The sequence below is a fragment of the Trichomycterus rosablanca genome, chromosome 4 (assembly GCF_030014385.1).
Source record: "Trichomycterus rosablanca isolate fTriRos1 chromosome 4, fTriRos1.hap1, whole genome shotgun sequence".
Lineage (NCBI taxonomy): Eukaryota > Metazoa > Chordata > Actinopteri > Siluriformes > Trichomycteridae > Trichomycterus > Trichomycterus rosablanca.
In genome coordinates, this window is record NC_085991.1 from 29,727,692 (window position 1) to 29,744,819 (window position 17,128).

At 38.4% G+C, this 17,128-nt stretch overlaps 1 protein-coding gene across 3 annotated transcripts in view; it reads left to right on the plus strand.

Annotated features, from left to right (window-relative positions):
* The window catches only part of ppargc1a (peroxisome proliferator-activated receptor gamma, coactivator 1 alpha), a 53,849-nt gene that overhangs the window by 1,272 nt on the left and 35,449 nt on the right, over positions 1-17,128 (plus strand). For all 3 annotated transcript variants that reach the window (XM_062994140.1, XM_062994138.1, XM_062994139.1), the window contains exon 2: positions 4,494-4,673. In XM_062994140.1, the coding sequence (XP_062850210.1) occupies positions 4,494-4,673 (180 nt within the window). The remainder of the gene's footprint in view (positions 1-4,493; positions 4,674-17,128) is intronic.

Below are 17,128 nucleotides of genomic sequence, written 5' to 3' on the forward strand. Positions count from 1 at the left end.
AGTGCTGTTTTAGACTTGCTTGCATAAAATCTGTCTGTCTGTCAAGCCACTGTATCGCTTCTATGGCTGACAGTGCTTGACAATATGATGGTATAAAAGAAGAAAAGTTATGAAACCTTGATGTTAGAGTAGCTGGGCAGAGTTAATAGTCAATATTGTTACTGTTAAATGATACAAACTGAACGATGTTTGGGATAGTTTTATTGTAAAGTTCATGAATTGCTGTAATAGGAGTGATAAGATTGCATCTATCTATCTATCTATCTATCTATCTATCTATCTATCTATCTATCTATCTATCTATCTATCTATCTATCTATCTATATATATATATATATATATATATATCTATCTATCTATCTATCTATCTATCTATCTATCTATCTATCCCTCTTTTTAATATGACAATGACTGACAGTAATAGGCAATATGATTGTTGCATAGAAAACAGTACATATGTTTGAGGTTGGACTTAGTCGATGGGATCAGTAGTATTTCGTTATAATTTAGCCATTAAAATAAATGGCTGAATAGTATTTGTGATATGATTGATGAAGTTCAAAGTTTGCCAGTGTTGAAGAAGTTGATTTCGTACTTATCTGCTCGTCTTTCTGCAGAAATTAATTTTTCACAATTTTGGCTTTTTGTTGCCAAATATGTCATGATGTGACATTGCATTCTATTTTCAGTAGCAACATATGATCTGTGGATGCAGTCCACATTCTTTATAGTAAAATGGTCAGATTAGGCTCTTCCCTGGAAAACGATTGCACAAAATGTTCTCTTGGCAATATTTGTGTTAATGTAATTTGTGCATGTTGAAATAAGTACACATTTAGTAAGTCATTGCAATGCATTTTAAAGCATCTCATGTACAGCGGTGACAATAGAATGGTTAGGGGTCATATAGTTTATATATAGTTTATATATATATATATATATATACATATATATATATATATATATATATATATATAGAGAGAGAGAGAGAGAGAGAGAGAGAGAGAGAGAAATAGAGAGTCTGTTCTGTTTTACCACACGATTTTTTTTTGTGAATAGCATAAGAAGCTTTATTAGATATTATTTCTAAATTTAAGTGCATTTCAATTAAGTACACATCAGGTTTTTTTTAGCTGAGATAGATTTATTTATTCAGAATAAAATTGCATTTATTTAATAGTAAGTTAATTGCATACCTATCTATTCATCCACACATCTTCCCTTCCCACCTACTAGAATGAAGAGTCACATTTTATATCACATTTGGACATTTTGAAGTTGTTTTACCTTCACACAGAGGCGTTTGGGAAAAGCAAACTGAGACAGGAAATCTAAGCAACTAAGATTTAGTAGCCTTCCTCAAGGCCCTAACAATGGCAGCTTGGCAGTTGTAGGGTCTGAGCCCTCACCCTGATCAATAGTTCATTTTTTAACTATTGAACCACCACTGGCCCTAAAGTTTTTCATTCAGTTCCAAAGTAAAATGGTGCCTATATATCAGAGTTTATGTTGTAGTTACTGTTCTGTCTTCTAATGTGAAATGATGATCACAGAACATATATCTACTTAAACCTTTTCGAAAAGCAAGTACCAAATTTGACCCTATCTCGTCGTTTTATTATGTATTTTTTTACACAAGAAAACTGATACTACAGTGTATCATGTTTCTTTAATGGGGTTAGGATACAGTACTCACATTGCTTTCTGGTTGCCACTAGGCAAACAAGAAAAGGACCATTTAAGTACTTTAGTTACAGAGAGTACCTGCCGACCTGTCTACCTACGTACTTATTCCAACTTCCTTCCTACCTACATTCCTCTGGCTCCTAATTTCTTGACATTCTCCAGTAAACATACACCAAGGAAAAAGTCTGTAACACTTTAATTATTCATGTTAGAGATAGGACAAGTCTGAAGATGGTTATTGACTTTTCCTCCTACAGTATATATCCTGTTTACCATGTCTACTTTCTTTTGTAGTTTATACTGCATTTGCAGTACCACTTATAATATTTCCTAAGTTTATATCTTAAAATAAGGCTTGTTTTTGAATGGATAGGACTGTATCCACCTAACATAGCCAGCCTCAAAGATGCTTTCCAGTATACTGCCTAGAAATAATAAAGAAACAGCAGTAATGCATGCTATCTATCTTTCTCATGCTGTTTTTCAAAAATTGATTCTAGATTGTTTAAGGTATTAAAAGACAATTTAGCTAGAATGGTTTTTGTTTAGATCCACCCCATCATCATTATTTTCTTGTTGATATGAGCCAGTGCTGCTGTCAGTATATCCACAGTGAAGCTTCATGGTCTTACCCACTGCAGAAAATGTTTAAATGTAACTGCAACATCATAAAATGCACTGGTGATTATAAAGTGTTACCATCTATGGGAGTTTCATACTCTTTGTAGTTGTTTAATGTGCTCCTTCATAGTCTAGTGATTATGAACCTTGACCAGGTCCTAAATTGAACTCTGGCATCATACTCTGGCACTTGGGGGCTAAACACCTACATTTACTTCTAATAGAGAAACTTCATGCCTTCCATACATCAAGAATTTTTCTTCTTTCTTACTTTTACCAACAGTGTATACAGAGAACTTTATTATATGCACAGGAGCAAACTATTAACCTGGAATGCAGTATGTAAGCACTGTAATACAATGCAGGAATAAATTATTGATAGACTACAGATGTTATGATTATATCCTACCTTCTGTAAGTCACAGTACAGTACAGAGACCTCCATTAAGATAAAATAATCATATCTGAATGTTTTTACATTCACATTTTATTCTTTAGATAAAGATGATATGCCATGTCTGACAAGCTGGCCTAACACAGTCCTATATTTATTCTAAAAAGAATATGGGTGTTGGAAATAGGAATGTTAATGATTACCAACCAAAGAAGTAATTTTCTATTTAACGCTGCCTGTTAATTTTATTAAAATTAATTTTCAGCAGCTGAAGCTTAATTTGAATTGAGAGCAGAGCTACAGATATTTCTTATTCATCAACGGTTCAGAGTGCTGAATGGAGATTCATCCCCCAGTCATCCTCAGTAAATTGCATTACTTTAATATGACAGAGAAATTAACCTAACTGTCAAAATTGCAATATATTAAGCATTTGAAACTATAAGAAATCATGGCAGAATATTATTATTATTATTATTATACTATTATTATATATATATATATATATATATATATATATACTGTATATAATTAAATTAACATGTACAGTAGTTTTCTTTTTTAGTATATGGTTGACTTGTTGCACCACCTGACATCTTTGGAATCTCAGTCTAAAAGTTGTATTTTATTGTACGTAAATAAGGTATATAAAATAATGTGATAGGTCATGTATAAATAAGTTATTTCTGTCATTATACAGAGCTTCAAAATTTACTTATTCTCTTCACTCATCCCAGTAATGATTTACACTAAGGGAATGTATAGTTGTCTGACCTTTACCCAAACCATTAATTATCCTTTAATAAATAACTATTAAACTGTATGATTAAAGGTGTGGGTGCTTTTTGTTTTAAGTTTTCTTTAAGTTGGAAATAAATGTATTTATTCCCTGAATTGCCTTCTAAACCATAGCTTTGTTATGCACAATTTAAGTGTGAATTTAGACAGTTCTGTTATATGCATACACTGCAAAAACTGATTAACAGACAGAACAATGGGTATTCACAGGTCCGTACTGTTATAAAACTTTAACTATAAGTGAAGATTGGCAGATTTAATGTGTGTTGATCCCAGAGTTAGCAGTTTGGTGAAACTTGTAATTTGTGTGTGAGAGGCCATGGAGCAGCTGTTCTACACTTCTTGTAGCAGGAATTGAACAGTTTAAAAGGAAAAGTTTGAAAGACAGAATAAAATCACTTTTATAAAGTAATATCATAAAGAGTCGTAGCATTTTACACAGAAGCCTAACAGAGGAATTTGTGACACTGGTTACCTGGTCTTTTTTAATTACACAGAAATACAGAACAACATAAAACCATACAGAAGATGCAAAATTTGTTACCAAAGTTCTTTTAAAGATGTTTATTTGTATAGGAATTGTTTTACTAGTAACAGTGCTTTTGATGACAGACATCTGATTACACAAAATCAATTTGACAGACGAATGCCAGTTGGATGATAACAAGTACACAGAATTCACCGCTCAAGCTTGGAGCTTAGTTTTAATCTGAGCATGGCTCGAGCAAAAATTCACAACATTACATCTGGCTGGTACATTTTAACATGTAGTTATTTTTGGAATACATTAAAGGCCTATAGAGCATCTGCCATATAATCCATGTGCGTTAGCCTAACTGGTATTGAAATAATATTAATAAGCTAGTTCGAGCATTTACGTCAGTCATCCTGTTACAGAAACTGATAACTCTGCTAAAAAATTAATATTGTTTCCATATAATGATTTTTTTTCTTTTGAAGACATTCACAGTAAATGCTTTGTGCTCTTTTGCAGTGTGCTGCCTTGGTTGGCGAAGACCAACCCCTCTGCCCTGACCTTCCTGAACTGGACCTCTCTGAACTTGATGTCAGCGATCTGGATGCAGATAGCTTCCTGGGGGGACTCAAGTGGTACAGCGACCAATCAGAAATCATTTCCAGCCAATATGGCAATGAGTCGTCCAATCTGTTTGAGGTAAGGATTTTGCTAACATACATTATGCACCACGTTTTTTACACTTCTGAGCAGACACAGAAATTCAAAAAATTCATGCCCTTATTGTATCAGACTAGAGAATTGGATGGAAATAGTGAAATAGTGGAAGCTTGAACAGGCTGTTAGATTCTTATATAGTAGCATATAGTAATTGCATATGATTTCCGTGAAATGTCTAATAAAGGGTAATATAGGTAAAACTGCTGTGTGTTCGGCGTGCAGTCGCAAAGTACAAAGTGAAATACTTATGAGGTTTTGATGAGGTGTTGTGATAAGCAACTAACCTTTGTCTAGTGCTTCAGGGCTGTGTTTCTCATAGTCTTATCAGTGCCTGAAATGCCTACAATTACAGAATTTTAGACCTTTTCCATTTGCATGAATTGCATTTAATGGACTGCTTATACATTCATGTTTTGGGAATTTTTTTTTCTGGGGCTGGCAACAACAGATTGCAGGTCACTACTGACTTAAGATTGTGTCGGTTGTTCCAATAATGTCCATGGTCCTAGTTTTGCTTTCTACTTATAAGGTGCATAGGTTTGCTATGGGTGGATGATTGGTCAATGGTAATAATATAATACTGAGATACTTGAAGATTTGTTCATAATAAAAAACAAATATATTAAGTATTATATTTACAGCATGTAGGGGATGCTTTTTCAACCCAAAGTTGTGACCAAATACAAATGCAAGTAATTGAGAGTTAAGGGTTTACCTCTGGCTGTTGTGCTTGTGGAGTTTCCTTTCCAAAATAATAAGCTAATAGATACCTCCCTATGACACGTTTGCACTCTTTCTTAGTGTTCCAGAGATGTTGTTTAGACTTATTCTAGTAATAGTCACCTTTATGTAGAGCCAATGTTGGGAACACTGGTTGAAGGGCTGAAATACTTCTTGGAATTAAAACCAGTCCATCACAACACATACAACACTCATTTATTTACACATGTGATCAATAACAAGCAGCCAATTACCTGGGAGATATTACCTGGGAGTAACTGAAGAGAACTTGCTCAGCTTCACACAAACTGTAACCAAAGTCAAAGATTGGCGAACATTGCGTGATGCTGGCAGAGTAGGGGTCACGTAACAACTTAAGGCCCGAGGACCTGGGATTGATTTTTGCCTCCGGTTATAGTCTGAGGAGTTTTGATGGGGGATGTTCTCTAAGTTTTGGTGTTATTTCCACCTCTAAAAACATGCAGAACGTGGATGAATTAGCGTGGGGCAAATTAACATTTGTAATTCACCAATTAGAACAGAGTGAGAGCTAGGGCCTTCTTATGGAACATCAGTGCCCTACCTCTGAAATGCTCATTTGACTAAAATGACAAAAATTTTCATGGTTTTAAGCATTTCAACAAGCTCATGGTCAGGTGTCATCCTCTTGACATACACTAAGTGTGTCTTCATATCGCCCAGATCTAAATTATGCCATATGTTGTTAATGATTGTGGATGAAGAAGCCTATGCCAACCATAGACCCTCATTTACATTAAGTGCCAAAAGCTTGAGTAACCCACATATCTACTGCTGCTGTGATACCACACACACTACAAGGGTCATTTGAACTAATGAAGTAGTTCAGTTTTTCTTTCCTGTTAAAAATTGCATTCCCAGCTTTCACAGCTGGTAAATCAAGTGTGTCAGCTTCTAAACCGGCCCGGTCTATTTCCGTTCTGTCATGTCGCTGAAAGAGGAGGGGAGGGGGTTAAAGCTTTACACTTGTTTCTCTGAAGCATTTCCATCACTCACACGGAAAGCAAAGTCCAGAGGCGAAGAAACGTGGCAGCTGAAACAAAGCAATTGAGTTCTGGGCTAACAGGCTAGTTCATTATGTCCTTATCTGTGTTGATAGACGCAGGGAGATGATAATATCACATTGCTTTTGGTCAGGGAGAGGTAGTTGTCTGCTGGTTGTTTGGGGGTGGACCTTTGCATTTGGGGTCTGTTTATCTGCAGTGTTTATCGCTATAAGGCTTTGGGTAGGACTTTTAATCCTGCACAGCAACATAGGTCCTAGAGTCTTGGGTTCAAATCCATGCCTCAGGTTTTGCATGTTCTCTTTGTTTCTGTGTGGGTTTTTATCAGTTATGCCAGTTTCCTCACACCTCCCAGAATCATATGAACAGTGAAAATAATATATAAGGTATAAAAAAATTATGGATTGGCACCCTGTCTAGCGTGTATTCTTGCCCTGCGCTTAGTGAGTATGGGTGGCACCCAAAGCACCACAATCGTGAGCAGGATTCATTATTTAGTAAAAATAAATGAACGCATTGTTTTAAGCATATGGAGCTAATAATTTTTATCTGTTAGTTAGACAATTAACTGTAAAATAAAAAATAATAAATTTTTATTATTTTAAATTGCTTTGTTAATCCTTGACATCGTTTGCCAGTGTTGGCAGATTTTATACACACATAGTTTATATATAGGGCTGAGAAATGCTCAGAGGGTGCTGCTGGTAGTTTTTTACAGTTCACAAACAATAATCATCCCAGTAAAAATGGTCCTTTTCACATGGGCATCATTTTAAATGTCAGAATTTACAGTTGTGTTTTATGCACTTACTTTAGGACTTCTGCACTTTTAATAGCCGGTTTGCTGGCATGGAGCTCCCCTGCTCAGCCCTAACGTTGGCCAGCAGCTATGAAAAGGCCCTGCAGCAGTGTTTCAGGGCATTTACTGCCGACTCTAATGCATGTGCACTTCCCATACTGGCCTGTGTGTGTCACTTCAGCACTCAATAGCAACGTCAAGACAGGTTAATAAATGGCCAGCTCTTGAGTAAAGCGACTTGGCAGAACCTTCTCATCCCCCCCTCGCTCCCATTCAAACCTCAGGCAATGTTTTCTTAACCCGCATGACTGCTGTGTAGTTAATGGGTGGCCTGCCTAGTCTTCTGATCTCCCGCTGTATCTCACTCGGTGGAGCTCAGAGACACACACCGCACACGCCGGTCCTCTCACAGCGGTCCGCTCTGGGCCGCTCGCGTGAAGCCTGATCAGCGGTTGTTTATTTCGTGTCTCGTTCTTTTCTGACATCTTTACAGTGTGTGCCATTATTGCAGGGTGGTGTGGGGCTTGCTAGCAGGCAGATGAGTGAAGAGATAGTGGGAGATTGCTGGACTGTGATTGTGCAAGTGATGTGGCAAGTCGTGCCCTTCAGTGCTAGTTCAGTCTTAGCAGGCACATCACTGGAGTTAATATATTTAGGAGTTGGGGGATAGAAGCTGTCTACCTTTATGATCTAATGCAGGGAAAGCCAGGAGGGTGCTTGTCTTACCGAAGGTCCTTCTTCCAGAAAATAACAGGAGTGGGTTAAAAAGCTCAGGCGCTGTTCACATAAGTGCAGATGCATTTTGACCCTGTGGAGTTATGTTTCTGTGGTTGCTAATATCTCCTTTTATTTAATAATTATATATTTACAAATTTGAATTAAATGGGTACACTTCCAGTCAAAGGTCTCAAGATGTCCAGCACTTAGTACTGCTCTTCAGTCTACTTACAGACTTATTCATTGCACAGTATGATTGCTGATAGGGTCCTGCAGGTATTTTATATTAAATATGATAGTGTATTATTGCTGTTTGTTGGGTTGACCTGTTCATGTCAGAGTTTTCACATGTTTTGGGGTTGATTTATTTCTAATTAAAGAGATATCAGGGAACCAACTAATGTGTGAAAAGATCTTTATTTATGGGACATGGCTACCATGTCTACCAAGTTGTAAAAAGACATACAAGAAAAAGAAGTAAAAAGAAATATATAGATTTAAAATAGATGGATATACAGATGCAATATTTTGTTTTTGTTAAAATATTAATAGCAAAGCCTAATTAGACAATACTGGTACTGACATTAGTGTTAATAGGGCTCTATGAATGTGAGTATCATGGTTAAGTGGCATTTGGCTGCTGGGGACAGCTCGAGTTGGATTTTGACAAAGCATGACTATAGGTTAAGTCTGAATTGGCTGGTAAAATAATAATAACAATATTAATCAGATAAGTATTGCTGTCAGTCACTAGCACAAAGGACAAAACTGCAACCTATGATGGATATTTTGAGTATAGCTGTGCAAACAACAGTGTCTTTACCTTTACTTTTATTTAATAGTTTCATTTCCAGTTAAATTTATCAGTCTAGGTTTGACTTCAGTTAGGCTTCATTTAGATTTCATCTAGCCCAGCGGTGCCAGTCTGGCCTACTCCAACCAAAACATGCTTCCTGACCTAAAACAGTCATGACATTTAAATCACAGCTATGTATTTTATTATTCTAGTGTGTACCTTCTGTACTTTTTAAATTATGCCCTGTCGGAACGTGATTAGCCACTGCTGTAGCCAAACTGAATTCTGTTCTCTGTGCACCATGCATAGAATGTCACGTTTGCTAGCTCCAAGAGACCACAGCAGCCTTTTATTTTAAGGGCACTTGATCTCACAATAACTGCCCAGTGACTGCCGCCATACTGTATCAGCTCATCCAATAAGAGCTTATTGCTTAGATTTATAATGCACATTAAAGGTTTAAGGACACCTTGCCTGGTTTTAAAAATGTTTCACATGCTTGATTTTCAATGACCCCAAACATCTAACACCTGTGCAAGATTTATCCAGAGAGGGAAGAGGCAGTGCTGTGTGTAATGGAATGGCATGGGCACTCACCCAACTTTAACCGAATGGAGTGGAGGGGTGGAGTGGGATCGAAAAGTTCAAGAGTAGGGTTCAACCAGTTCCACAATTCTCAGAAATGTTTCTGTTTGTATGAAGAAAGAGTGTGCAGCAGTAATATTTTAAGTCTATGGTCAGTAATATATACAGTGTATCACAAAAGTGAGTACACCCCTCACATTTCTGCAGATATTTAAGTATATCTTTTCATGGGACAACACTGACAAAATGACACTTTAACACAATGAAAAGTAGTCTGTGTGCAGCTTATATAACAGTGTAAATTTATTCTTCCCTCAAAATAACTCAATATACAGCCATTAATGTCTAAACCACCGGCAACAAAAGTGAGTACACCCCTTAGTGAAAGTTCCTGAAGTGTCCATATTTTGTGTGGCCACCATTATTTCCCAAAACTGCCTTAACTGTCCTGGGCATGGAGTTTACCAGAGCTTCACAGGTTGCCACTGGAATGCTTTTCCACTCCTCCATGACGACATCACGGAGCTGGCGGATATTCGAGACTTTGCGCTCCTCCACCTTCCGCTTGAGGATGCCCCAAAGATGTTCTATTGGGTTTAGGTCTGGAGACATGCTTGGCCAGTCCATCACCTTTACCCTCAGCCACTTCAATAAAGCAGTGGTCGTCTTAGAGGTGTGTTTGGGGTCATTATCATGCTGGAACACTGCCCTGCGACCCAGTTTCCGGAGGGAGGGGATCATGCTCTGCTTCAGTATTTCACAGTACATATTGGAGTTCATGTGTCCCTCAATGAAATGTAACTCCCCAACACCTGCTGCACTCATGCAGCCCCAGACCATGGCATTCCCACCACCATGCTTGACTGTAGGCATGACACACTTATCTTTGTACTCCTCACCTGATTGCCGCCACACATGCTTGAGACCATCTGAACCAAACAAATTAATCTTGGTCTCATCAGACCATAGGACATGGTTCCAGTAATCCATGTCCTTTGTTGACATGTCTTCAGCAAACTGTTTGCGGGCTTTCTTGTGTAGAGACTTCAGAAGAGGCTTCCTTCTGGGGTGACAGCCATGCAGACCAATTTGATGTAGTGTGCGGCGTATGGTCCGAGCACTGACAGGCTGACCCCCCACCTTTTCAATCTCTGCAGCAATGCTGACAGCACTCCTGCGCCTATCTTTCAAAGACAGCAGTATGATGTGACGCTGAGCACGTGCACTCAGCTTCTTTGGACGACCAACGCGAGGTCTGTTCTGAGTGGACCCTGCTCTTTTAAAACGCTGGATGATCTTGGCCACTGTGCTGCAGCTCAGTTTCAGGGTGTTGGCAATCTTCTTGTAGCCTTGGCCATCTTCATGTAGCGCAACAATTCGTCTTTTAAGATCTTCAGAGAGTTCTTTGCCATGAGGTGCCATGTTGGAACTTTCAGTGACCAGTATGAGAGAGTGTGAGAGCTGTACTACTAAATTGAACACACCTGCTCCCTATGCACACCTGAGACCTAGTAACACTAACAAATCACATGACATTTTGGAGGGAAAATGACAAGCAGTGCTCAATTTGGACATTTAGGGGTGTAGTCTCTTAGGGGTGTACTCACTTTTGTTGCCGGTGGTTTAGACATTAATGGCTGTATATTGAGTTATTTTGAGGGAAGAATAAATTTACACTGTTATATAAGCTGCACACAGACTACTTTTCATTGTGTCAAAGTGTCATTTTGTCAGTGTTGTCCCATGAAAAGATATACTTAAATATCTGCAGAAATGTGAGGGGTGTACTCACTTTTGTGATACACTGTATATATATATGTGTGTGTGTTTACACTGATTAGCCATAACATTAAAACCACCTCCTTGTTTCTACACTCACTCTCCATTTTATCAGCTCCACTTACCATATAGAAGCACTTTGTATTTCTACAATTACTGACTGTAGTCCATCTGTTTCTCTGCATGCTTTGTTAGCCCCCTTTCATACTGTTCTTCAATGGTCAGGACCCCCACAGAACCACAACAGAGCAGGTATTATTTAGGTGGTGGATCATTCTCAGCACTGCAGTGACACTGACATGGTGGTGGTGTGTTAGTGTGTGTTGTGCTGGTATGAGTAGATAAGACCCAGCAGCACTAAAAATGTAAGTAGAGAAACAGATGGACTACAGTCAGTAAATGTATATATTTATTTATAAACCCCCAAATATAGGAGTGGATCCGGTCTACATACCCAACTCTGAGTTTTTATGCCAGATGCCCTGTTACACAACCATCCTATTTCTATCTGGTCTTGGGACCTGCACTGAGAGCACACTGACAAGTGCACCTCCCAGTGGCTAGGCTGTTTCAGCCACTTTTTTGACATTAGCCAATCATATCCATGCAGAGGCCCAACTAACCGATAGCACCGCTAAGATTTGAACCTTTTATCCACAGGTCTCAGCAATAGTGGGCTAGCATATTTTATAACTGTACAGTAAACTGTAAAGTTTCGGAAAGCAGAGTGGCATGATGGTACAGCTGATAGAGTGTCCTTGGGACCTGGGTTTGATTCTCATCTCTGGTCACTGCCATTAAAGTGTTTTGCATGTCTTCATTTTGTCTGTATGGGTAAACTTAAGGAACTAAGTAATTGGGTGAGTGTGTGATGCTTTGCAGTGGATTGATCCCCTGTCCATGGTGTCTATACAGCAAATATGTGAGACTGGGAATTACAACTTGGCCACAATGTATAAACACCATGTTTTAACCCCTCTCTAACACATTGGCAGTAAACTGTGTGTACATGTGTTTATGAACTTTTTTGCTAAAGTTAATTCGTAAAACACACAATGCAATCGTCAAACTCTCAGCCCAAGGACTGATTACCTCCAGCTGCCTCGGTTTATACAGAAAGTTCTTTGACAGAAAGTATTTGACAGTAAAATATACTAAAAATTCTACACTACTACCAGCATTTTTAAATTAGAAGAGTAGTATAGTTATTAAATTATATTTAGTGTTACACACAGAAGCTCAGCTTGATAGCCTTGGCCTACAGAATATCAGATTCCACGCAAAGGCTCAAGCTCCCTCTGAGAGCAGCAACCTCCAGCATGTCTCCTCCTTTGTTGATCCATCACATGGACCCTTCCACCCTATCGAACATCAAACAACAGAAGAGAGGAAGATTGATTACACCATACCTTTGCTGCAGTCCACCATGAACAAGCATAACTCAGAAGAGAGACACGCCAACACACCCTCGCATGCACACCTTTCCACCGACTGCTGATGGCTCTGCGTGTTTAATTTGCAAATTTATGCTGACATTTGAAGGCACAACACAACTTGAGCTGTAGCAGTTCAGCCGGGCAGAGCACATTATCATATTGTGCTGTATAATAAGATTTTCTCAAGTGAACATTTATGACACACACCCGCATTTGCACACACATTTGCCCACACACACACTAACGCACTCAGGCTTTCGTCCTTGCTCTTTTTCTTGAAGCAAATGCATTTATAAGTGGCTCAGTGTCACCCAACTCAGAAACAGTGCTAACAATTGGAAAGCGACTGGATACTTTAATGCTGTGTCTAGTTAATTTCTTTACTTTTGTTTTCTATTTGTCTTACTTGCAAGGGGTCGCTGCCAGCAGGCCTACTTTGATCGTACAATTTGCTTTGCAGGGGATTCGTGTAATTTAAGCGCAGTATTTGTGAAATAGTTTCAGAAGAACTTTCTCTGTAATTGTTAATGTAAGGTAGTTTTTCCACACAGCAAGTACATAGCCAGGGTGGATTCTGAGCTTGTTTTAGGGGCTCTGTTATTGGTGGTTTGTTCTCACACAAATTCCCTTTAAACTATGCTCTGTTATTGACATAATAGCTGCTATGCTTATTAATTTTATAATATTATTATTATGCTCTTAGTTTACTTCATATCCATACTTGAAGCGATGGTTTTGGTGCTACCCAAAAAACTGGGTGTAAGGCAAGATGTTCTGCACAGGGCACGAGTTTAATATAGGACGACTCACTCACTCACACTTACAAACAGGGGTAATCTAGTTTAGACAATCTATCTTCTGCATGTTTTGGGAGGTATTAAAATATAACCAGAGTACCCATGGGAAACCCAAAATAAAATGCAGAATTTCCAAATGTGACCAGAGGTGAGAATCAAAGCCAAGTCCATATTGTTGTGCGGTACACTCTGTCTCAGTTAGGCCACTCTGCTATTCGGTTGGTGAATGGGTTACTCAAAAGTTGAATATAGGTTTGAGTAAATAAAGCAATGTGCCAGATTGTATCCTCACTTTAAGTGCATTTTCAGTGCATTTCAGTAGATCAGATAAGAAAATGTGTTGAATCCAGTTTGAAATGACCACCTTTTTTGTTACATCTACAGTAGTCACGCAAGGTATATAAATAAATAAATTATATAAATAAATTATTATAATCAACTAGTAATTGGTGATTATAATAACAGTAGCTTTAAAAAATATGCAAAGGGTGGATTGGCTGTCACATTGCCCCACTTTGATTCTAAGCAGAAAAAAAATAAATATATTTTTTAGTATTTAAACGTGGTTTATTGTCAAGTAACCTTAACTTTTACATTAAACCTAATTGTGCCATGAATGTCTTTATGAAACTTTGCAGACATTAAGATACATTAAAAAAAATATACATAACTTCTCTATAACAAATATTCGCATATTGCATTTAAATGTCAGTTAAAACAGCAAAACCAGGCCTTTATACAGAACACACTATGGATTTAGGTGTAAATGCTTCTAAAGCAAGACTAGATTTGCATCAGCTATGCCTCAGTAACTCATGTGCATTAAAGCTGTGTTTAAAATAGCCTGGCTCAGTGTTTCTTCCACTCTTTTGAACACTGGATACTTCAGCATCTTTTTCATTTTCCTGGAGCCTCTGAGACTGTCCAAACAGCTGGGGATGTGATGCTGGATTTCCAGCAGACACATTCATCCATGGCCACTTCTCTATAGAAAGAAAAGGGAGTGGGAAGCTAAGAATTATATAGAGGACAGGAGGGAGGAAGCAAGGCAAACATCACTTTGCGGTCGGAAAATTGTCCCCATAGGGGCATGTTTGGAAAAGAGTGTGTTAATGTCTCTTGGTAGTTGTTTGGCTGTCTGGGCTTGCACCTTCTCTTCCCTTGTCCTTTTCATTTCTCTTTTCACATCCTTCTTCACATTCACTAACAGTATACCATCATCATATATATTCTTCCTTCCAGTGTGCTTCTCACTCTTGTGCTCACATTTACTACCTCTGTCCCATTTCGTGCCCTCTGAGCCATAAAGTGTAAAGTGCAGATCTGGTGATTGGGAATGAAACTAAAGCCTGATTTAGGCCTTGCTCTAGGCGCAGAAATTGCAGTTGAGCCTTGCTTTCATCAACCTAACGCACCCTTAGAGCCTCCTTTGTAGCCTGGAGAAGATTGAAAGATCATGAAGGATAACCATGAGGAGTAGCTGGTAGTGAGAATGTTCTCTGAGAAGGAGTCGGTTTAGGCAGGGTGTGTTGAGTTAAAGAGCATAATCTGTGCATATTAGGAGTGAGTGAAAAAATAAAGCACTATATGTTGTTACTATACAGTATGAGATTTGTTTTTGGTGGGGTTTAATAGTAAAGCACCAGCAAGTCTGTAAACTGTTCAATTATTGAATAACTATGACATACTGTATATACACAAAAAGTGCTTACCAGAGAACAATAAATTATCAAGCAACTGACAAAATATGTTTTAACACACTGTAATTGAATAATGATGGAGGTAATTTACTTCCATGGTTGTATTAAAGATGCCTTTCCTTACAGTGTACAGCAGGAAATCTGTATAACCTGTTACAAAAAAAACACTGCCAGATGTTAAAACTGGGTCACACAAGACTAGTGATTTGGACATATACACTGTGTTCCAAATTATTATGCAAAAAGTGTTTAGGAGTGATAAGGTAAGAATTTTTTTGTTTGTCAGTTAAACTCATTGATGGTGATGTGTGTCAGGGCTCTTTATATCACTGAAAGCAATTGCAGACACCTGTGCTAATTAGTTTGGCAGGTGTGTCCAATTAAAGGCAAGACTACTTAAGAAGGCTGTCCCACATTATTAAGCAGCCTACATTTTCAGCCAAAATGGGAAAGAAAAAGGATGTGTCGGCTGCTGAGAAGCAACAAATTGTGGAGTGTTTAGGTCAAGGCATGACTACAATCAACATTGCCAAGACACTTCATCGTGATCATCGCACAATCAAGAAGTATGTAGCTGATTCAGAGCACACACTTGTGCGTGCTGATAAGGGAAAATTGAGGACTCTTTCCAACAGGCAATTACGTCAGGTTAAAAGAGCAGCTGCAAAAATGCCTTGTCATAGCAGCAGACAAGTTTTTGAAACTGCTGGTGCCTCCAACGTCCCCCGAACAACAAGATGCAGGGTCCTTCAGAGGTTTGCAGCTGTGCGTAAGCCATCCTGTCGACCTCCTCTATCCACTGCACACAAGCAGAAACGGCTCCAGTGGGCCAAACAATACATGAAGACTGACTTCAAAACTGTTTTGTTCACCGATGAGTGCCGTGCAACGCTCGATGGTCCAGATGGATGGAGTGGAGGATGGCTGGTTGATGGACACCCCATGCAAACAAGGCTACGGCGCCAACAAGGAGGAGGTGGAGTAATGTTTTGGGCTGGAATCATGGGGAGAGAGATTGTCGGCCCCTTTAGGATCCCTGAAGGGGTAAAGATGACCTCCATAATGTATGTGGAGTTTCTCAAACAGCACTTCCTGCCATGGTTCAAGAAGAAGAACCGTGCATTCCGCAGCAAGATCATTTTCATGCATGATAATGCACCGTCTCATGCTGCAAAGAACACATCTGCATCTCTGGCTGCTATGGGCATAAAAGGGGACAAACTTATGGTGTGGCCCCCATGCTCCCCTGACCTCAACCCCATTGAGAACCTCTGGAGCATCATCAAAAGGAGTGTCTATGATGGCGGGAGGCAGTTCACATCTAAGCAACAGCTCTGGGAGGGTATTCTGTCCTCATGCAAAACAATTGAAGCAGATACCATCCAAAACCTGACAAATTCAATGGACGAGAGAGTTCAGAAGCTCCTTTCGAACAAGGGGTCCTATGTGCAAATGTAACATCACCTAGAATAAAGTTTTGACTTGAAAACTGTTTGATTTCAGTTTGTAATAACCTGCTAATGCTTATAATTTCACAAATGACCATTTTTTTGTTCTTTATAAAAATGAAAAGGTTGAAAACTCTGCTGTGCATAATAATTTGGAACATGCATTTTGAGTGCATTTTGAGTGTTTTATTTTTTTAAAAATATACTGTTATCATTGGCAGTTTGTTCAAAAACCTTTCAATTGTACTCTAATAGTTGATGACTGGAAAATTACAATGACTGCAATTCATATAGGTAATTTTGGAAAATCTGAGAAAATATTATTTGCATAATAATTTGGAACACAGTGTACTAAGACCTTGGTAGAAATAATGCTCAGCAATAAAAGTATAAAATACATGGGTGAAGATACATAACTTAATATGAATAAATTAAGAAGTGATGGATTATGAGCACAATTAAAAGGCAACATATTAACAAAATTACCAAAATAAAAATAAATCAGCACATAATGCTATTGATATTAAAGCCACTTGAAAAGCAAGCTAGTGACTGATTTTTCGGAAGTGTATCTAGAAGTTAATCAGTGAATTATCATTATCATCAGCCCTAAT